Source organism: Pinus tabuliformis, chromosome 5_2 (assembly GCF_031772625.1).
Source record: "Pinus tabuliformis cultivar Carrire ecotype Pingquan chromosome 5_2, CPIR1, whole genome shotgun sequence".
Lineage (NCBI taxonomy): Eukaryota > Viridiplantae > Streptophyta > Pinopsida > Pinales > Pinaceae > Pinus > Pinus tabuliformis.
The window spans coordinates 555,513,302-555,537,297 of NC_142306.1; the positions used below are offsets into that span (position 1 = coordinate 555,513,302).

The 23,996-nt window shown below is 35.0% G+C and overlaps 1 protein-coding gene across 3 annotated transcripts; it reads left to right on the forward strand.

Annotated features, from left to right (window-relative positions):
- The first annotated feature begins 8,992 nt into the window (after positions 1–8,992).
- On the forward strand, positions 8,993–16,336 carry LOC149160167 (S-type anion channel SLAH3-like). 3 transcript variants are annotated; one of them, XM_089433656.1, is made up of 7 exons: positions 9,016–9,040; positions 11,537–11,741; positions 11,890–11,977; positions 12,352–12,599; positions 14,660–15,430; positions 15,567–15,598; positions 15,860–16,336. In XM_089433656.1, the coding sequence occupies exons 2-7, from the start codon at positions 11,550–11,552 to the stop codon at positions 16,143–16,145; spliced, it is 1,617 nt and encodes a 538-aa protein (XP_089289782.1). In that variant the 5' UTR covers positions 9,016–9,040; positions 11,537–11,549; the 3' UTR covers positions 16,146–16,336. The 3 variants fall into 3 exon arrangements, with proteins under 3 accessions (XP_089289783.1, XP_089289782.1, XP_089289781.1); XM_089433657.1 differs by lacking the exon at positions 11,537–11,741 and having other exon boundaries at positions 8,993–9,040; positions 15,860–16,335; XM_089433655.1 differs by lacking the exon at positions 9,016–9,040 and having other exon boundaries at positions 11,371–11,741.
- Positions 16,337–23,996: the final 7,660 nt, after the last annotated feature.

Genomic DNA, 23,996 nt, shown 5'->3' on the forward strand with positions numbered 1-23,996 from the left:
CATCTTCATTCTAGCAATATAAGCTACTTTTGCGATTATATGTTCAATGTCCACTTTCTCTACTATTCTATGCTTGCACTTGAATAGGTTATTCATGTTTTATGTTGTATCTAATGCCAGATAATTGTCATCTTATCTCTGCATTGATAAATTAGATTTTCAAGTCTCATTTACTTCCTATAGTTGGCCATTCATATGTGTTTATGTATGCAATCCTGGTACAGTTAGTATTCTCCATCTATCCATTGAATCTATAAATTATTGAGCATTAGTGGTCTAAAGCCTTGTATTGTTGAGAGTGTTCATGCATGTCTTGAGTGAGAATAGAGCTGAAATGGTTATCTAACTTGATCCAAACTATCATCCATTCCAATAGTTCTGAGAACAATATTGAAGAGTATATGTTATCAGGAATCTCCGAGCTGTAACCTAGGAGAGTTTCCTGGAGTGATATCATAATTGGCGCCGTTGCCGGGGAGAGGAAACTGGAGCTCAACTCCCCTGGGAAACGACATAGATGGAGCTTTGATGATAGACAAATTCTGAGCACTTTTTTGGTTGTAATCATCTATCTGGCGACTCCACTTCATAGTCCTGGCTCAGTTTGTGAAGCATACTCGGAGAAACCCTCAAAAGTTATAAGCTGATCCAGTACCTGACCCTGAAAAAATCATCAAAGAGAGAAAGGTATTGCAGAAAGGAGCATCAGGTTCAAGTAAACCTAAACAATCTCTTATATCTCTTCAAGAAAGGCCTATAATAGAACAAATATATGTTGAGAGTATAGCTTCTAATACTAGCAGTGAAGAAAAACTCTTAGAGATTCATAAAGCTCCTTATTCTTTGGGTTTTCCTTTTGTTGTATGCCCAAAGGAAACCTCACCTCCTATCCATCATACTCCTTTAGTCTTATCAGTTAGTCCTCAACCCTCTATCATTCAGACTGTCAGTACTCTTTTAGCCACCACAGCTATGGCGGGTCCACAAGCACCTACCAAAATGGAAAGAATCATAGCTGCTAGGTATGGACCTCTAATACTGCCCACTCCTTTGAATTCCATGCCTACTGGAGAATATCATAAATATAGTCACTAGGACTGAAGGTGTTACTGTTGAAGAACATCTTGAGTCATTCTATAGCTATGCTGATAATCTAGACATTAGGGAAGATGATGTGTGGATGAGAGTCTTTGTCCAAAGCCTAGATGGAGAGGCTAGAAAATGGTTCAGAGAACTGACCCCAAGATCTATAGCAAATATTGAGGCATTGGATGATGCATTTCTAAATAATTGGGGGGACAAGAAGGATCTCCTTTACTACCACACTGAGTTTGGGAACTTAAAGAGGGAAAATGGTGAGCTGCTGTATGATTTTAATAAGAGATTTAACCGCATGTACAGAAAGATACCAGCTGAAGTGAAACCCACCACTACCTCTTCTAGACTCATCTATGCCAATGCCTTTGATTCTGACTTCTGTTTATTGTTGATGGAGAGGCGATGTGCTTCTTTGGCTGATATGCAAGATGCAACCCTAGAAGTAGAATCAAACATCATGGCTACAGAAAAGCTCAAAGGTAATGCTGATAGAAGGAGACAGAGGGGCGAGCCTTCATCATCTTCAGATCCCAAGATCGATAAAATGGCCAAGATGATAGAGTCATTAGCCTCTGAAGTTTCCAAATTAAAGGTTGAGCAGCATTCTGGGAAGGAAAGAGTCCCTAACACCTTTGCTCCTCCAAATCCAAATCCATATAGAAGACCTAATGAGCAGTTGCAGATTATGCAAAGAAGCAAAGAGGCCAATGAAGACCAAAGGGTGAAGACCCCTTTTCAAAATGTAGTCATGGAAGAAGAGCAGTTTGAAGAAGAGGAGGAGATCCATTGTATGGAAGGCAAAGGCAGCGCCACTTTTTTTACCAACGCTGCCTATGAGAAGTCATTATTCAATGACTAGATCAGCCAAGAATGGGATGGTGAAGCTATTCTACAAATTGAAGATCAACAAAGATATAATCTGAAGTCAAAGATGAATAATGTCAAGGAAACTCTTGCTCATAAAACTGTTGTCCTTGCAGAACAACAAGCTAATAAGAAGAATCAACCAACAGTTGATCCTATCATCCTCAAAGCTCCAGCCATAGAGGTAAGAGGCCTTTACAAGTCCGCTTCTTTCAGTTTTCAATCAGAAATTCAGAAGCCAAGAATACCTATGCCTCTGATTGAACTAGTGAAGAATGAGTCCTTCAAAGCATCCATCCTTGAGGATCTTGAGCCTAAAGCGATCCAAGCCTCCACTGACTATGTAAATCTGCAAGAAGACCACCAGTTGTTATTCTCATCCCAATGATTGAAAATTGTGAAGACAACTCCCCATCATTCTATGTTTCTCTGTCTATTCATGATGAAATCATTCATAATTGCCTTCTGGACACTAGAGCCAGCCATAATCCAATGCCTAAGGCTGTCATGGATAAGCTCGGTATTGACATTACAAAGCCTTATCGGTTGACCTCTACGCAACTTAAAAAACTAGTTTGCCAGATCACAAAGGAAGAAGGCCCACAGATTTGGGACATGTTCTTTGATGGGGCTTACTCTAAGGAAGCTGCAAGAATAGAGTATGAAGCAGACCTTATCATTCAGCAGGTGTACAAAACCTTCCAAGAAAAACATCCAAGGCTGAAAGCATACAGAGATGAGGTGAAATATAGACCATCTCTGCCTGATAATGTCAAATGTTGGAAATTTTTTGAAGTAAAGGATCAAATCAATATGCTTTTGCAAGTCTTTGATGAATTGGCTAATATGCACATTGACCAAGAGAAAGAAACCTTTCATAGAAAGGTAAAAAGGGTCAATTTTCAGTTTGGTGACTGTTTTCTCAAAAGGAATGCATCAAAGGAAGGAGGAGATGTTTTTGATGGCCCATTCAATGGGTTGTTCTTCAAACTTTATTTCAGTTAAGGCTTTCAAGCCTCGGTATTATAAATATGTTGTTTTCAAGTTTTTATTTCATGCTAAATAGACTCCATGCCCAATGCAACACTAGGAGGAATATTTGATCTTGTTTTTTATAGGAAAGGCATTGTTCTGTAGTTCTTGAAACCTCACAGGGAGGCTTTCATCCCTAGAAGGAGCCAATGTTAGCTTTGTTGGTGTTTGGCCCAAAAATGGATCCAAATCACTCCCAAAGTCTCCAAAGTTTGCTTAAAATCATGAAAATGGATCCAAATATGCTCCAAAGCACTCCCTAAGTCTTCAAAAGTGCTTAAGATCATCTAAAGATCCAAACAAGGGAGGAGAGCCCTTGGAAGGACAGAAATGCACTATCGGGAGGCTAAAACACTTCAAAATCATGAAAAACCATGTATTGGAGGCTTAAAATTCAAGAATGCACAGTAGCTGTTAGATCTGGCCGATCAATGGCCCATATCTAGCAGAAAATTGAAAATCGACGGTCGCAGGTAGTGGCAATCGGTATTGGACACCGCCGATCAGCGATCGCCGATGATCGGATCAGAAGGTCGCAATCGGCGTAGGAAAATCGACTTTATCGGCGCAGACAATATGGAAGTTGCGACTGTGATCAACGATTAAACGTGGACCGTCGATCGTGCGCGTAGATCGACAGCCCACGTTACATCGTCGGATCGCTATCGACGGAAACCATGGGGCAGGGCCTTTGCATATACATATGGGCGACCCGATAGCCGGACCCGACGACATTATATATGATGTTTTATAATATTTGAAGTCCGCGGATTGGCCATTTTTAATGTATTTTGTGTATTTTCGTTATATAACGAAAATACAAAGGGAGCCTTGGGGTAGTGTGATTGTGATGAAGCTGGACCCAAAAGGGGCTGGGAAGTAAAATATATATTATTTAAAATCCACCAAAGCCCATTTTTCAATGTATTTTTGTGTTTTCGTTGTTTAAACGAAATACAAAGCGAACCATAGGACATGCCGAGTGCAACTTGCAGTGGTGACATGGATGGACCCGATGGGTCTCGAAATAGAAAAGCATATATTTTCAAGTCCACCAAAGCATTTTTCATGCATTTTTTAGTGTTTTTCACGTATTTCATAATACAAGGAAAATACACAGGAGCAGGCTTTTTGTGACTTGTGATGGTGACAATGGCGAACTCGAGAGATTAATAAACTATTTTTGAGGACTTTTGAAGTCCAAAATACACAGAGAAGGCGGGAATTATCAGTGATTGCAGCATTTTTTGTGTAAATACAAGAAACAATCAAAGGAAACCTTTAAAGGGATTACAGAGGCCGAAGACCCATTCCACTACATGGCAGAGTCCGGGAGGCAGGCTGTTGGAAAACAAAGACCGGAAAGGGAATAAAAGGGGCCACAGAGTAACATAGCACGACACAGCCACAACAATAAACATTGTGGGGCATCTCTAGCATGAGAGAGCTCCCAGACAGCGGAGCAAGCTACCCAAAATATTAGAATGTGGTTATTCTTCTGTCAGAAGAAGAAACCTCTGAGCCCATGCTTGCCTAGAGGGCATCAAAGTTGTTAGCAAGTCAGATCAGATAGATTGAGACCTCTCGAGCCTCAGAATGCTTGAGAGCATTGTAAAAAGCTATAAATATCTTAAAACTAGATATAACAAGGGTTCAAACTTCTAGAGATTGTTCCTCCTCTGTTTCTTCAAGCTTCACATCTTCATTCTAGCAATATAAGCTACTTTTGCGATTATATGTTCAATGTCCACTTTCTCTACTATTCTATGCTTGCACTTGAATAGGTTATTCATGTTTTATGTTGTATCTAATGCCAGATAATTGTCATCTTATCTCTGCATTGATAAATTAGATTTGCAAGTCTCATTTACTTCCTATAGTTGGCCATTCATATGTGTTTATGTATGCAATCTGCTGGTACAGTTAGTATTCTCCATCTATCCATTGAATCTATAAATTATTGAGCATTAGTGGTCTAAAGCCTTGTATTGTTGAGAGTGTTCATGCATGTCTTGAGTGAGAATAGAGCTGAAATGGTTATCTAACTTGATCCAAACTATCATCCACTCCAATAGTTCTAAGAACAATATTGAAGATTATATGTTACCGGGCATCTCCGAGCTGCAACCTAGGAGAGTTTCCTGGAGTGATAACAGGACCATGCCCTCATATGCAAATTCATAGGGACTTTGTTGACATAGAGGGATCTAGTGAAATGTATTCACTCAAAATGGAAGCCGAAGGGGATAAACTTGAAACTTAGGGCCAAGGGGTTTTTACAACAAAATTCTCAAATTTGAAGGATAAGATAAGGGTTTTTGTCGATATGCCCTATTTTTACAATAATGTTGATTTATATATGAGAGACTAAGAAGAGTGCTTTAATACATACAAGGAAGAGTTCGTGGAAGCCCTAGTATGGGTATGACTGTACTCACTTCTGTTAAACTTTTGGGACCCATAAATCTTAGAAGGTATTTGGAATTCCATAGGTAATGTTGTAAATATTTTAGAGACTACTAAAAGTGGTTGGTACATGTCATATACAAGAATATGCATATATATGAACATCTCACAATCACTTTCAAAGTTAGTACAAATAACATTTTAGGATGAAATATGGGTCCAACCTCTTGACTATGAACACATACCATTCAAAAGTGGTAGATGCCATGGACATGGGAATTTGTTCAAAGACTGCTCGCTTAGGAAGGGGGAGATCCAAGAGGAGGTAGTGAGGGGGCTCGTAGATGGATTATAGAAGGTAACAAATAGAAGAAGGAACCTTGGACAACAACTACAATAGAGGGAGAAGAATAAGGCCATGGGGGATAATGCTTTCACAGTATTAGAGAATACGGAGGAGGACATAATCCTTCCTGACGACCTCATGATAATGGATATGGTGGAAGAGATGACTCAAGGTAAGCCAATGGAGGAAACGTCCCAGGGCAACCCCACTCTAAGAGAAAGCCCTATAAGCTTTAATGACAAGTGCAGGAAGGCTGACATAACCTAGGTCAAGAGAGTTTGAACTGGTGGTAGAGGAATATATGAAAACCCTAAGTCTAAATGAATCATTTGTGGCGAAATTAATCCAAGAGTGGGCACATTTGGAATTATAAGAGATCTCATAGGACTAGAAGAATTTGTACTATTAATTATATGTACACTGGAGAAACTAGGGAGGATGTTAGAGGGGAGAATTGTAGAAGGAAAGGGAGAAGGACAACAAAAGAAAAAATACAAAATGTAGGTGGATATTTGATAGATTGAGGTCAAGCAGTGGTGCTTTTGGAGATGTTTGTCTCACCTAAACACTTTACCCAATGAAGATAGTCACCTGGAACATTGAGGGTATTAATATAAAGGGGAAACAAAGGTATATGAAGGAGAGAACCAACAAGAAGAAACATATAATAGTCATTTTGCAAGAGAGTAAAGTTCCTGCAGGAAAGGCACAAGAGATAGTAGAGAGTTGTTAGAGGGGTTGCAAAATCATGTCATTGGATGCAAGAGGTAGTGCGGCAGGTCAAGTGATCCTCTGGAACCTACTAGAAGTGTCATTTTAAGGCTAGGTATCCTGCCCTAGAATCCTATCAGGGAGATTTCGCTATGTCAATATTAAGGATATTGATAGCCTAAATATATAAATATATAAATATATATATATATATATATATATATATAGATATGGGTCTCATCTCCCAAGCGAGAAAGGGGAATTTTGGATAATTTGCGAAAAATAAGAGTACACTAGGATGAATTTTGGATAGTGGGCAGTGATTTCAATCTAATAAGGTATTTGGAAGAGAAGAAAGGTGAGATTAGGAAGTTAGATTCAGAAGTAAACATTTTTTAAGGATTAATTCAGGATATGAAGATGGTAGATGTAGAAACAATTAACGGTATTTTCACCTAGAATAATCGCAAGGGAGGAAAGAACGAGGTAGCGAACATACTTCATTGTTTCTTTAAATCTAAATCTTTGATGATAGAGGATATATTTGTGGAAGGGACCATTATCCCTTGTTTGGGTTCAAATCATTACCTAGTATGACTTGACGTGGACAAAAAGGAGGCCTCGACGAACCAACCCTTTAGGTTCAAAATACTTTGGCCACAAGACCCTAATTTCCTGTACAAAGCTAAAATTGCCTAGATGAATTGGAATTTTTGAATGTTTGCTTTGTAGTTGTAGGGTTTATAATGCACCCAAAACATTTAAGTAACCTCCTTCATAATTCTCAAGTTCTTTCTATAACACTTGAATTATATGCAAAATACCTTTAGAGGCTGAAGTTTGACTCTTGTTTGGAGCACTACTCTTCTTCAATTAAAAACTCTCTATGTGATCTTCTTCCTTGATATAGTGTTTGATTTCGGTAATTAAGATTATTGAGATCCTCACACATGAAAATAATTATAAATGGGAAAGGTCGCCTTTGAGTGCCAAATGCACTTATGAGAGAAACATGGCAAAACCTATTGTCTTATTATGAAACTAGATAAATAGGTTTCCAATGATAGGGAATGAATATGAAAAGCTTATACAAGGCTGGAAACCATGTTTATGTGCATCACACTTGTCATATGTGTTTGTGTCATTGAGTTTTGTGACACAAATTTGTGTATTTTTTGGTCATGATGTTTCTTCAAGAAACATGGCTTGACATCTTTACCATATGTTTCAATATAGTTCTTGTCTCTCCCACGCACATCACAACATCATTCCATTTGCATGTGCATATGTCATTTGTTTATTACTCACTTGTTGATCTAATACTTAACTTCTAATGTCACGTGTTAAATGACTATGATTCTAGTTTGTCTTTCGATATTGATCCGTGCAAATAAAGCACAACAACCTACACAAAACATGGACATTATAGCATGATGAAACATAAACCAAAATCAATTCTATGTACACAATGCCTATGGATTCTATTATACAAGACTTAAGACATTAAGGTAAATGAAATCAAACCAAAGCAATCCTAAGTCAATTAAATTGAAATTATCACCAAAACACAATTCAAACTCCTTCAAATAAAACCATTCAAAATCATGGAACATAAACAAATTGCAAAGTTACATTCAAACTCAAAAATAAAACAACCTATTAATATTGCCGCATTCCATTTGTATGTGCATATGTCATTTGTTTATTACTCACTTGTTGATCTAATACCTAACTTCTAATGTCATGTGTTAAATGGATATGGTTCTAGTTTGTCTTTTGATATTGATCCGTGCAAATAAGGCACAACAGCCTATGCAAAACATGGACATTATAGCTTGTTGAAACATAAACCAAAATCAATTCAATGTACACAATGCCTATGGATTATATTATACAAGACTTAAGACATTAAGGTAAATGAAATCAAACCAAAACACTCCTAAGTCATTTAGATCGAAATTGTCACCAAAACACAATTAAAAATCCTTCAAATAAAACCAATCAAAATCATGAAACATAAACAAAGTGCAAAATTACATTCAAACTCAAAAATAAAACAACTCATTAATATTGCCTAATTCCATAGAAATCACAATATATTATTAAAAATAAATAAATCAAAAAATACACTTTAAAAAATAAATATCAGACATAATCCAGGATGAGATAAAATCTAGTTTTGTAAAATATCTAAGCCCTGTAGTTAAGCCACTAGTTCATTGGTCTATCCTTTCAAGGTATCTCCTCTACAATGATTTTATTCATTGACAAGATGTCCATGCACATCCTTAGAAACTAGCTGTCCTATCTGTTTCCCCTGTTTTTTTTTTTTTTTTTTCATTTCTAATTCCCTCTCCAATAAAGATGTTTTATACACACCCATGTGGGGCAACACTTTTGACAACCAACCTGTTTGATTGGTTTGGCCAGAAAGTGATGCTTTTGTCTCCAAGAAGATCACATTGTTTCCTTCGCTCAACAAACCAACTGTCATAAATTTCTTATTAGCATTTACTAAAGGCTTGGCTTGAACATCATCTTCTCCTTTCACTCACTGGCTTTGACATGTACCACTTTTCACAGGTAACCTGCTGGTACTTTTTGAGATCTCCATAGTAATATTTCATCCTCCTCCACCATTGGTCTCTATTTTTAGGTTTTGAAGATGGGCAGAATGTCCATGGTCCATATTAAACATAATCTGTTTTTTGGTCTTGAAAATAGGTGAAATGTCTACTCGAAACATGAGACAGAAAAAACCTCTACACAGAAAATTCTGGAATTCTCAAACAAAAAGTTTAATTCATTCTATATGTAACTTTATAAGGCTCTGATATACGTTGCCAGCAGATTGAATTCCTATATGAATGGGGCCATTGGAAAATAAAAAAACATTTCACAGTTTGTCTTTGCCTCTGTTCTAGATAGTATCATTGTATATATCGTTTTTTTTTCCCAAGAAATAAATAACAAATTCCAATTAAATTAAGAAATAAATAACAAATTTCAATTAAATTAAAGCCGTTACATCTAGCAGAAATCCTCTGCACCCAATCCTACAGCTCCAGAACCTGCAAGGATGTCAAACAGAGTGAACCAGACCATAGACCACAGACATACTCCCTGCTGCAAACAAAAATACAAAGCTGAGAGCATACGGAGGTCAGGGACCTCGCCCATCAACCGCCTTCCCGATGAACAAAAACAACAAAAATGCCCCTGCATATGGCAGCGAATGACCCAGAAAGAATGGCTCATAGTCCAGGCAGAGAAACAAAATACATGATCGCCTGTTTGGGACAAATCAGGCAAAAATAGTCCTTCAAACAAACAGAAATGACAGAGTCCTGAACCAGACATTCATAATAATAAAACCCAGGATGTGCCCAGATCTCACGCTTTGAGAACTAGTCCGCCAATGAATTCTGCTCTCTAAAAAAATGTCGCGAAAGGACCACTATGTTGTTCCTGTTTATATCCCACAGCGTGGAATTGCTTGAACTGTTCCCAATGTGTCTGGTGATTTTTCGCTTTTATGAAGTAGATGGCAGTGAATTTGCCATCAAAGTAAGGCATGTCATATCATGTCAGCAAGGGTAATGAAAATAGAGTTTCAATCGCTTGGAAGGAAAAAGGAAATTTATTTAGAAATAATTTTAACTTAGAAATAATTTTAAAAATATTGACATTTGTGATAATTTTATAGTTTTTATAAATTTGGTGAACTTTTAAGTAAAATAATATTATTCTATAAAAACGGAGCCCATCATTTATTTAAAAAAAATTAATTAGTGAATTATTGAAATTATTTTTGGGAAAAAACAAGAAATTTAACCCCAAAATCTTCCATCAGATTCCTAACCTTTCAGGCTTTCACTACATAGTGGTACAAGGATGTCACAGGTTTGGCAATCCAGTTGCTAAGCTTTATGACTTTCACTACATGGCGGTACACGCGTTGCAGGTTCAGCATAAGCTGGGGTTGTATTAACCCATCCAATTGTGAGAGGATCTTCATATTCTACCTCTCCATTGGAGTCCATTTCTCTTTCTGATTTTAATACAGAGTTCAACAACTGATTCGCCAAATTCTCCATGTTCTGTTCCACTGTGGAGAAGCTATCTTGGAATTCTTGTTTCTCAAATTCATATGGCTTATCAGTTTCTTATTTTTGCTCTATTCTTGCACCGTTGGGTGTTCCATGGATATTTCTAAGGATCACTGCTGAGGTTCTCAGCTTGCTGCAAATTATCCTAGACTCTGGATCACACTTGGATTTCTGCAGTGCGAGCTTATTGGTCAGATAATTCAAATTCTTGAATGCTTTGATAACCAGAGAAAAGCTAGTCTCAAGGGAAATAAAAACTCCAACTTCGTTGATAACTTTGAGAGTGGCTATTACAGTTAGTCCTAGTCCAAGTGCCCTTTCTCTTACACCAGCATTTATGGCAATAGCCACTTAGTTATAGAGGCTTGTCCTGTCCATGGTTTGTCATTTTGTATTATGATTCCATTAAGCTTGTCCATTCTTAGAGCTTCATGAGACTATCTGACTTACGAGTTGCTAAGCTTTATGACTTTCACTACATGGTGGTACATGTGTTGCAGGTTTGGCATAAGCTGGGGTTGTATTAACCCATCCAATTGTGAGAGAATCTTCATATTCTACCTCTCCATTGGAGTCCATTTCTCTTTCTGATTTTAATACAGAGTTCAACAACTGATTTGCCAAATTCTCCATGTTCTGTTCCACAGTGGATAAGCTATCTTGGAATTCTTGTTTCTCAAATTCATATGGCTCAGAGAGATAATACTAGCAATTAACAATTAAAAGGGAAATAAATAAAATGCTTTGAACTTTGTCGAAGTCCTGGGATGTTCCTGTATGTTGCAGTTTACACAATCACTATTTTGTTAGTAGGGATATTATAGTCTTTTCTGTTTCCCGATTTCTTTTAGCAGCAAATGTTTCATGCAGCAATTTTGTAGCAATCCTTGTTTTATGGTGGTAAATATAGTTTACCTTTTGGTTATGACTGTTGCTAAAAGTTCTGTTGTGGCAATTGCTTTAACATCAGGTAATACATTAACATGACACACAAGATGAATTTTACAGATCCTGAAATATGTATCAATATGAAGTCCATTGAAGTCGTCAATTTAGTTAAAAGAGCACCTCCTGAAAGTCTGCCACAATCATTGAAGTTCATATCATCTGAAGCAAGTCCAATATTTGAGAAATGTGATAGTGATATTGAGAAACCTTCTCAAGTAATCCCCAAGGTAACATCACAATATCCTTTAGAACTAAATTCTCTAGTGTAAGACAATACTGCAAATTTATTTCTGATGTTTAAAATGTTTTGAAGGTTACAGTTTCTTATCGGTTATTTACTCATTAGGCACTATTAATGTTGTGGCTGATTTCCAGAGAAATATTTCTGATGAAGTAGCAACAGTGCAAAGCCCGTTTAAATCTGAGCATCCTTCCTGTCAATTAAGGTCATCGGTTGTATCAGGTAAACTCTCTCCAATCTTATGTAATTTCGTTTAACTTGTTGGATCTTTACCTGCTAAATTTCAAGATGGGAAAAGCATAGAAATTATGTTTTCAAGATCAGAAAGCTGTTGAAGATATAAAGGCTCAACATAAATTCTTGAAATATATGTTTTTTAATTTTATTTGGTCTCCTTGGGTTAGTTCAATTAATAATGATCATGGAAATGAATTCTTACTGAACTGGAAATTTTGGATTCAAATTTTGTGCTATCTCCAATCAAAGTAAGAAATTGGACATGATAAAAATATAGTCCTACCAAACTTTAAATTTTTTTTTTATGTCAGAAACCTCACCAAAACAAACAAAGTCTTATTTACAACTCCTACCTGCAGGGAACACAGATGTTAAAGCAATGCCCAGTGGAATAGTTATAAGTGATAGTGGCAACAGAGGAAAGGATGACAACTATGCATATTTTAAGACAAGACCTGGAAAACTCGAACGTCATCTTTCTCGCCTTCTTAGCATCCCACGAGAAAGAGATGATGAAGTCCTGGACTCAGAGGAGCCTGAGATAGAATATTTGCCTGTTAGGCGCTTCTTTGATGCTCTGCAGGGTCCTGAGTTGGAGATTATTCGGGTAAGCTAAGCATCAAAACTTAGCCTTCAGTTTTCATGAGTTTCAACATACCATCCATGTCCAAGAGACTAAGATTTTCCCCACTTATCATATATTACTAAAATCCTTTGCATGGTTTAACCATTTCCAAATAAGCAAGCCTCAGCATATTATCAATATCAATTGTTAATATAGAACTTTATGGAACATGAAGTGTTGCGTTCGTTAAAATCATATTTGAAAAACTGTTTGCTGGCCTGGTATGATTGTTTAGTGTTTTAGAAATATATTTGCTTCTTATAATATTTAATGGAGTAATGATAAAGGAATACTGTTTATTATCAAAAGAATAATTAATTCAGTGTTGTGTAAATATGTTTGTTATTTTGGTTTTTTAAAATCAAATGTTTAATGTTTTGATGATTGGTTATGGTTATGGTTATCGGAGAAGGTTGAAGGTCACATGTTTTTTTGGGTTTAAAGATGGTTGTTTTGTGGAGTTATTTGGTTTTTTTAAGTTGGTCTGAGAGAATCTAAGTATATTAGACATCTAGGATAAAGGGATTTTAATGAAAATCAGAATAAAAAGTTTGTAGTAATTTTTGTTTAAAAACGAGGATTTACAAGGCATTCCAGTAGCTATGTGGTCAAGTATAACTCAATTGAAGAGTGTAGGGAGTATCTTATTAAAAATATCTATAGTTTTAGTGCTTAAAAATATTTGGAGACTCACATACAACAAGCTCTTTGGGGATTGGTAATGACTTCAAAATATATGGGTGGTCTCTCTTTGGAGGTTTGGTTTAGAATTTGAGGGAAATCCATAAAAATATTTCTATAGTTTGGAAATCCTTCGTGGATGTTTTCCCTCGTATCAGCAAATGGATGAAGTGGAAGATTGGGAATCACAAAAAGATCAAGATAGGAGAGGATCGAAGGACTAGGGCTAATGAAGACTACATGCTTTCAGATGATCTCCTTGAGTTTCCACACGATCAAGGTATTTTCTCTCTTTGGAATTCCAAAGTGCAGGGGCATGGCAAGTTTAGAAGGCCGTGCTAGAAGTCTGAAGTAGACTTGGGTCTAGATGGAAGGCTTGTGGTAAAATGGCTCGGCTTTGTAGGTAAAACTTGCTCGAATTATAGAGGATGATGAGAACTCCTTGTGCAAGACTAAAATCCCCTTGTCTAGTGAATACAAAGTGAAATTGCTATAGAAAACACAAGTTGAAGTAGATTTTCAAGGATTAAATTCTTGGTGATAGCAAAGTATGTGGAAATTTTATGACCCTTTGAAAGTAACAATATTGTTGTGGATGGCATTAAGAAACAAATTGTCGGCTTGGGATAATGGGCTTAAAACGGATGGGAAGGCCTAAATAGATGTACATTATGCATACATGTCTCTAATACTATGTCTCATATTTTTGTTTTTTTGCCCCTAGATAAAGTGTGAAACTCAGTTATTAAAAAAATAATAATTCCAATGTATTTTTGAATAAGCCATGCTTAGAAGAGTGTCTCCATTATTGGTTGTTGGATGCTTTAACATAAATGTTTATGAACATATTAATAAATCCATCTATTTCTCTGAGTGTATAAGTGATAGTTGATACCACGGAAGGTCAATATGATTCTGACAAGAAACTACAATGATTGCATCATTATAGTTTGTTTATGATCTCATAAATGGCCTTTGCAAGCTGATGATAATTAAGAGAGGAAAGAAAGCTCTCTTGAGTTGACTTCTTACTATTTCAATATTCTGTCTCACACCCATTTAAGATGCTTTTTCTACTCAGAATAATATTCTATGCCAAACAAGACAATTTGCAAAAATGATTCCTGTGCAGGGCATTCTCAATGGACAGATTTTCATTATATGCTTACCTCTGTTTTGAATGAAGAAATCCTGCATGTAAAATGCAACCTCTATACTACCATGGCTATGCTCTATAAGAAGAGCACATTAGGGCAAAGAAAATATCATGCGTAATATTAACTCTATTTTAGGCAATGAATTACATGTTTTTGGCAATGCAACAAGGACTTATTTTCCAATTATTTATTAATTTTGGTCAGGACTCGGAGGAGTTGGTGATTTCCACTGACCAACTATGGCCATTTCTTCTGCGATTTCCAATATCATGCTTTGGTATCTGTCTTGGTGTTGGCAGTCAAGCTATTCTTTGGAAAACACTTGCAGCAATACCGTCCATGGAGTTTTTACATGTTCCTGAAATTATCAATTTGGTATTGTGGTGTCTAGGACTTGTGACACTAATTATAGTTTTTGTGGTATATACACTGAAGTGCATATTTTACTTTGAAGCAGTTCGGATTGAGTACTATAATCCTGTTCGAGTGAATTTCTTCTTTGCACCATGGATAGCTTGTATGTTCCTAGCACTTGGGGTGCCACCACAGATAGCAAAATCTATACATCCTTTTACATGGTGTGCTTTTATGTCCCCTGTTCTTTGTTTGGAACTGAAGATATATGGCCAGTGGATGCTAGGAGGTCATAGAAGATTATCTGAAATAGCTAACCCTACAAACTATTTGGCAATTGTTGGAAACTTTGTTGGGGCTTTGCTTGGAGCAGCAACTGGATGGAAGGAGGGAGCTATTTTTATATTTGCTGTGGGGCTGGCCCATTACATGGTGCTTTTTGTGACACTTTACCAGAGATTACCCACAAATGAAACTCTTCCTAAAGAGCTCCATCCTGTTGTTTTCTTATTTGTAGCCACTCCCAGTGTGGCATCTGTGGCTTGGGAAAAAATTCGAGGAGAATTCGACATTTTTTCAAAACTTGCCTATTTCATTGCCCTCTTTCTGTACACTTCTATGGTAACTACACAACTTTAGCTTCTTGATTTTAAGTTTCTATCAAGATTCTTGATTTTAAGTTTCTATCAAGATCGTTGTTACTCTGACGAAAAAAAAAAACTTTCTAAAAGGAAATTTTATTTGTTGATAACATCAGGTTGTTCGATTTAATTTCTTTCGTGGTTTCAGGTATTACATTTTTTTATTTTGTAAATAATTTCATTTTTTTAAATTCCTTCATTTCATTTTTATTGAAAATATCTAGAATATTTCTGAATCTTATTGATAAAATAGATGAAACCATTAACCTTACTCCTGTTCATAAGATTCTAAAATATTCTTGAAATCTACAGATAAACGTGATACCATATTATAATACCTCTTCTTTCCTTTCATGTCTCCTGTTATGCTGCCTAAGTGTTTAACAACATAATTTTGTCTTATCTGCAGATTTTCTATTGCTTGGTGGGCTTATACATTTCCTTTGACTGGTGCTGCTGTTGCCACAATCAAATATTCAAATGAAGTCAGAAACCCATTTACACAATTCTTAGCTGTGGTGCTGTCTATTATTTCCTCTGTCATAGTGTTTAGTCTGCTGTTGATTACCATATCGAAGGCTCGCGTGCCTGGCACTCTCTTTCCAAATGATGCTAGCATTGCAATTACAGACAAAGCAGAACTTGACAAAAGCCAAAAAAACTGCAGGGGCAAAGAAGGATATGATGCTGTCTAAGTTGGCAAATAGTAAAAAGAATAATATGAAGAACAAACATAAAAAAAAAACTTCCCAACATCAAAGGATTTCAGTTGATTTTCAAATTTCCCATTATCATGTCTAACATAGAGTCGATGGGGAGGGTTTAATATTTTTTTAAATTGAATTTTGATCCTTTTCACTGATATTTTTTACTAATTCCATGAATTATTATTGTTCATTACTAATGTGAAGCATATCTAAATTATCTTTTCATTTTTAAATTTCTTTAATCATTTGGATTATGTTTGAACGCTGTATTTTAATAAAATATTATATTAAAAATTATTTTTAAAAAATAGTAAAAATATTAAATTATATTAAAAAATTGATTAAGTTTGGTTGAGAAATAATTTTTAAGTGTAAAAATGCTTCACGATTTGGGTGAACATTCCACTTATTAATACAAATTTTGTTTGAGTGTAAAAATCTCACATTTTGGGTGGACACTTAACTAATTGAATTCGAATTCGAACCCGAACCATGTGACATTGGTTTTGGGTGGACACTCCACTCATCAATGCAAGCTTTGTTTATTCTAGATGATGAGTGATGCTCGAAATGTTTCATACACTCTATACAATGATTTCTAAAAACAATTTATCAACAATATGATTTCCAATTGTGAAGACCTGCACATTTAGAATGAGTAATTTATTAAAAAATATAAAGTTAAAATGCCAATTCAACATCACTTAGAATTTAATCTACTAAGTATATTTTCATAAGATAACGATGAGGAGATTAACATCCACTAAAATCAAATTTGTTTTGTTTTATTAGATTTTTAAAAAGTAAGGGGTTACTTGGGTTCTTTTAGAGTTTTATTTTTAGTTCAAAAAATATTAATAGGAATTCTCCAAGATCACCATAGTATTATTGAAATTTAATTTAGATATATATTGAACATCCTAAAAGATTTTATTTTTTCATTTTCAACTCTCCAAGTATTGTAAAGATGATAGATGCTTTCATCCTATGGCATTTTGGGAATTGTTCAATGCCCATTTTTTTTATGAAGTTCATGAGAATTTATTTTTATTTTAGCAATGTTGATTTTTTTAATACTTTTGATCTTCTAGATTATGGTTGATCACCTCGTTAAAATATCTTAATTTTCCTTTTCCCTCTAACTAATTATTGCATCACAATTTGTCCTTAAATTTAGATTTATGAGTATATTGTTCTAATGGGCTCGAGCCCTAAGTTGACAAAGCATTAGGTGATAAAGTGTATTGTTAAAACACTCATTGCGTGAAGCTTACCAATTTAAAACCCCTTGAATCTATTTAATCAATATATGTACATATTCCTCCAAGTTTTGATTGTGTGATAAATAATATTTTATCCTACACAATAACATAGATATCGTTAAATAATATGTACAAGTTCAATAGAAGAAAATACGAAAATATGTACATATTGTAACAACGAGAAAGTAAAAATATAATGCACTATAGAAAAAGGGAAATGGTAGAATGAAAATTATTTCAAAGTTTAGAATTATTTTGCCAATACCCCTCCATCTTAGATGTTCTTACAATTGCGTTCGAAGTTTTCTAATATGAAAGGAAGTTTTCATAACTCTCATACTGGTAAGAGAAGCCTTTGATATGCATTATCCAAAGAAGTAAACATGTTAAAACCAATTTCTCTCTCCTTCTTGGCATCCTCCAAGATGCATTTATTTTCATCAATGAAATAGCTTGGTTGGTTAGAAATATCGATCCCTTAGTGTGTAACAATGGGCTTAGAAAGCAACCATTAGTTCTAGCATCTTCCCCATCCAAACAAATTTATCTATGACAAAATGAGTACAATATGTAGGTGACATTGTGTCCTAACCTCTAAGCCCGTCAATATTTCTAGCCAATATCCCTTCATAAGAAAGACAAGACTAGCATCTCTAAAATCATAAAGGCATTGAGCACTCTAAAATTACATTTCATTTTTTCTTTAACACATCATCATCCAATCTGTAGATGTGTTGAATATTGTGTTGTCATTGATGTCAAAGTAGGGTGGGATTGTTGGAAACATTGTTGTCATCGACATCAAAAATAGGGGGCGACTATAGATGTCTAAGATAATGATTACCAGATGAATGTTCTTGGAAATATTGTTTGGATACTCATAATTTTTGTTTAATTTCCAATTTGGATACCCTATTTTTGAAGGAATTTTACTATGGATATTTAGTTGAAATGGGAGCATAGTACATATGTTTGAAAATATTATATTGAGAATTCTCCAATGATATATGTCGCTCCCTCTAACTCCATAGGATGAAGAGATATGAAATATTTTATTAGAATAATCCAACCAAAAATTGTTGGTCATCCTAGTCGGCTTGACCAATTTTACAAGTTAGCCCCCTAAGTGAACATAGAAACACTATAAATAAAGGATAAATGAGTGCATTTCCAGACAATGCAAGCAAGAATAGATATGAGGTGCACAATAAAATCTGGGTAATACTCATGGGGTTTTAAAGTTGGACAAAAAATATGATTTGCAAAGTGAACGAGTCATCTTGGAATTTTTGCTAGAAGTTTTCTTTTGCAATGTTTCATACCCTGAAACTTGTTGTAGATAAAAGGGAGATATTCACACATCTACGATAGAAATTTGATTCACTGTAATTTTAGGGATATGCTCTGAGGAAGTTACGGTTCCTGAATGCTCCTGAAATATTGTTCAAACATGTCAGATTGGAATTTTCATTAGTAAGATGTATCATATGGTGAAATATGGAGGAGATAGGGGAGAGATATATAAGTGCATGTGGTAGAAATTGCAGACCCTGTTTGCTATAACTTCAGAGATATACTTTGAGGAAGTTAGGGTTCCTAAATGGTCCTTAAATATACTTCAAATGGGTCAACTTGGCATTTTTCTTATAATATTTTTTTTGTGAGATGTTTCACACTGTGAAATATGGAATAATAGAGAGATATCTAGGTACTTATGGTAGAAATTTTATACCTTGGTTCACCATAATTTCATATATATGATCTAAGGAAGTTAGGGTTCTTGAATGCTCTTGAAATATGCTTCAAACGAGTTGGATTGGTATTTTCATTATTTTTCTTGAGATGCTTCATACTGTGAAATCTAGAAGAGACAGAGAAGATATTCTAGGTACCCGTTGTAGAAATTTTAGATCTTGGTTTACTATAATTTCATAGGTATTCTAGAAGGAAGTTAGGATTCTTGAATGCTCTTGAAATATGCTTCAAACAAGTCAGGTTGGCATTTTTGTTGTAACTTATGTTTGTAGATGTTATAGAATGTGAAATATGGAGGGGAAACATGAGGGATATCTAGGTAACTGTGGTAGAAAGTTCAAATTTTGGTTCGTTATAATTTTGGTGATATATCCTATGGAAGATAGGGTTATTGAATATTCTTGAAATCGACTTCAAATAGGTCAGTTTGACATTTTTGCTACAACTGATTTTTGGGGACTTTTAAAATTGTGAAAACTTCAAAAATTCAAAGGAGACATATAGAAGTTCCCGAGATAAAACTTTTAGAATTAGATTTGAAAAATTGGATATGTGGCATGTTGTATAAGTTTTCTCTTGGGGAGAGGTAAAAATAACAAGTTTTGGGAGAAGCAGACCTGATGAAGGAAAAAGAAGCAAGTTGACCTGGTGAAGGTAGAAGTAACAAGTAGACATACTAAAGGAATAAGTAGAGAAAAAAAATTGTTGAATACATAAAGAAAAAGTAGACCTGGTGAAGGTAGAAGCAACAAGCGAACCTAGTGAAGGAAAAAATAAACGAATAGACCTAGTGAAGGTAGAAGTAGCAAGCAAACTCGGTGAAGTAGTTTGGTGCTTTTGAATAATTGTAGCATTGAGGATTACTATCTCTAGTGAGTTGGTGCCTATAAATATTTCCAATGGCGGGAATTGGCATCTCTAGTAGTTTTGTGCCTACAAATATTTGTAGTGGGGGGATTGGTGTCTCTTATAGGATGGTCGCTACAAATATTGTGGCAAAGGGGATTGGTGACTCCTGTAGGTTGATTCCTACAAATATTGCAATAGATGGGATTGGTATATATTGTAGGTTAGTTCATAATTTTTTTTTGCAATAGAGGGGATTGATGTCTCTTTAAGTTGGTTCCTACAAATTCTGCAGCAGGGGGGATTGGTGTCTTTTGTAGGTTGTTGCCTACAAATCTTGTAGTAAGGGGTATTGGCGTCTCCTGTAGGTTGGTGCCTAAAAAGATTTTAATAGTAGGTAGGTGCCTATAAATTTTGTATTGGTAGGTCGGTGCCTACAAAGATATGTTATAAAGAAGTTTTCATTTATATCTTATGTTCCATATGTGAAATTGTTTGGTTATGATTCATGGATGTTTAAATAAGTAATAAATTTTCTTATAGTGATTCACCCACCCATGTCTCAATATAAATGTGAATCCAACAAGATGAGTAAAACAAAAACACTTTTTAGCTCTCATTTTTTAGTAGAATATTTTAAGATAGACAAGACATCTTTAAAATCATAAAAGCATTAGCACTCTAAAATTACATTTCTTTTTTTTCTTTAACACCATCATTCAATCCATAGATGAACAAAACATAGACACTTCCTATCTCTCATTTTTTAGTATCATATTTCAATAGCAATGATTTCTCTATCTTCATGCATTAACCCTGCTAAGTGTTGTTTTATGAGTAGATATTGGTGTCCATTTCTTTTGGAATCCTTTCTTAGATGAATTTATCGTCACAAGAACATTTTTAATAAAATTAGGGAATTTAACATTAATATCATCCATGATCCACATTGAATCATTACATTAGCTTTCCTCTATCTCAATGCTATTAGAGTGGAAATATTAGAGGAATCAGTTCATGGGTTCATTTTCAACGATCAACTCTAGTTTGGAGAATTGGGGTTTGAAACCTTCCAAATTAATTTTGACACATTAAAAAACATATTTTTGGGTAAAAAAAATTCCTCTTTAATACCAAACCCCATTACACTAATATACACCCAAATACCTTTCCAAGGGTGCAAAAATCACATTAATGAGAATTTATATCGAATATTATGCCCCCTAAAAGTTGACCTATCGTGTTGAACACAATTGTATGAGTGGATGCCACATCAACCCCTAATACTCATGCATATTGGGCTATCCACATGTTGGCTTTGAATAAAACCATGGAAGTTTCAAACCCATAACTTTAGATGAGGATATATGGAGTAAAACCTTACCGTAGTTGGCTATTAGGGTATGTTGAATAATATGGCACTAGGAGGAGTAGGGGTTCCATTCTATACTATTGTATTTTCTTCCATAATTGACCAAGAAACTAGGAGTGCAAAGTTAGAGAGAAAAATAGAGGGAACTTAACATTTCGTAGCAATCTCACAAGCCATAGGTATTAGGTAACTCCATAGGGAGTACCTCTTTATACTTGCATTTTTTCTATATCATAGAAAAGGGAGTATAACAACATCACCTTCTAGTTTGGCTTTCTCCCTTAAGGGTTTCCTAATGAAAAATCCGTCTCTATTGTGGACGGCCTATGCATTTATTATTTTTCTACATTTATTTCATTTTAGTTAATTTACTCCTTTAATGATAGTGTAGTAAATAAAGACTCTACGGTCTAAATGGAATTAACACTCATAGTAAATATTTTTGGGATTTTTTTATATAATTTGTTGTGATTAACTATTCCAATGGAATAGCCACTACAATTTATAGATCAATGCACTTAAATATGGATTGTATAGAGATATCAATATCTGTATAAGAACCATTAACGTTCATATGATCTTAATTAGAACTTGCTAAACTAGTACCATTTGTGAGTTTTATTCTATTTTGAGTAGTAGAAGTTGTATTTTTTGTCCTATATTTTGACTTTTGAGAATCACACTCTATAATGATATGATTAGGCATTGAGTTCTCTCTCTCAATATAATTTGGTGCACAAATAGTAGAATTCATTTCAATGTATCTGTGTGCTCATAAAGAGAAAAATAAATCTTGAACAAATCGCATCTCATTATAAGGTTATTCCCTAGTCCTTAGATTTTCTAAAGAATATCTAAATAAAATGGTTGTGTTTGATGAACTAGACACCTTATTAAACGAAAAAAGAGGTAATGAAATGGAGCTAATGAATGACAAAAACTCTTGAATCTCCCTCTTAAAGGGTATTGAAATAGGAATCCTTAGCTCTAGAAATCTGGACATGGAAATAATGAATGACCTATTGTTTAACGGAAAATTTCCCAAATGATTAAGGTTAGAATCACAAAGTGGAATTAGAATATAACACACTCTAAACCTATATAGAAATGATTTAATCACATTTATAACTAAATGAGGTAGTTAATGAAAACAAACCTAGATAGATGACGACTTTGACCAAAGAGCATTTGTCACAAAATTTCGCTACAACATTCCACGCATTGATGTACACAAATTAAGAAGACAATAAAAAGTAAAATTTCTTTGAAAATAAAACCCTAAATACCCTAATTAATTAGAACTAGATTATTAGTACCTACTAACTAAATTTAATGAAACATAAGTGAAGGGTAACATATGAGTTTTATTATTGATTCAAAAAGCAGTTTGTAAAAGTAAAGACCTTACTAGTTCCAATTGCCAACGCCTATAAGAATCGTTGCTTAGATTCCTCCACTTAGATCACTGCAGTAGTGTTCCTCACTATCCTCACTCCGCGCATGAAGAATGGAAAGAGAATGAGTATATTTCCTCTATGCTAGATTAAAAGGGGAAGATGAATCAAGAAACAAGAGCTTCCTACTAAGGGGCTATCCTCAAAAGCTCAAGAAATAACTTTTCTACAATCTCTAGCATTAATTTTCCAACATAAGGGTGCTTCCTGTTAGTCTCCACCTTCGGCTTGATTTTACAGTCTTAGAAGGCGATTGGGATAGTTGTACATAGGAAATAGGTGGTGAAAAACTAGGAGAAGCAAGTGTACGTATACATGTTTCTAGATCAATATTATGCAATCCTAAAAAATATTTTCAAAATAATCCTGAGGAGAAGTGAGGTATGCAAATGTAAGGGATGAAGGGATTAAGGAAATTGGGTGTATCTTTATGACATAATGACAAAATATGTTATAGTAGAGGCCCCTTAATATGTGAGTTTAGAAGGGAATATGATTGTGGAAATACATTATGAAATCCAAGAGGAAGTTATCAAGTGGGTCCAAAAATAGTTCAATAAATTTAAAACTAAAATCAAAACCAAAAAAAGAAACCAAATAAGGTATGTCACCTATTGAGGTGGGAATACCCATGCTTAGGTGTGGAAAATCATGACCACCAAGTCAATGACATTGCCAACCCATGAAGTATATAAAGAGCACTCATGGAAATGATAATGAGTACATAGTGGGTCCATGCATATATAAGAGTATAAAACATGACCACATGATATAGCTACATAGTGGAACTATGTCTCAGTACATCGGAGCATAACCAAAGTGAAGGAGGAAAAAATGTGAATCCTCCGCAAGTACCAATGTCAAATATGTTTGTGGTATTATAAATACAACTTGGGTAGCAACATATAAGGGGTGATGTTGTTATAGCCTCGAGGTCTTCAAACCAAATCATTAAAGGTATCTAAGCCATTTGAATAGATAAGTTGAACTTGAATGTGGGTGACCCCCTTTTGTTATTGGTCATTGGAGTACATTGTTAACAAATGTGATAAAACCCATTGATGATGAAAACGAGTATCAAGATATCTGGTACAATATAAAAAGTGCGAGTGAATGAGGTGACATTCAACACATGGAATCTATTAATTAT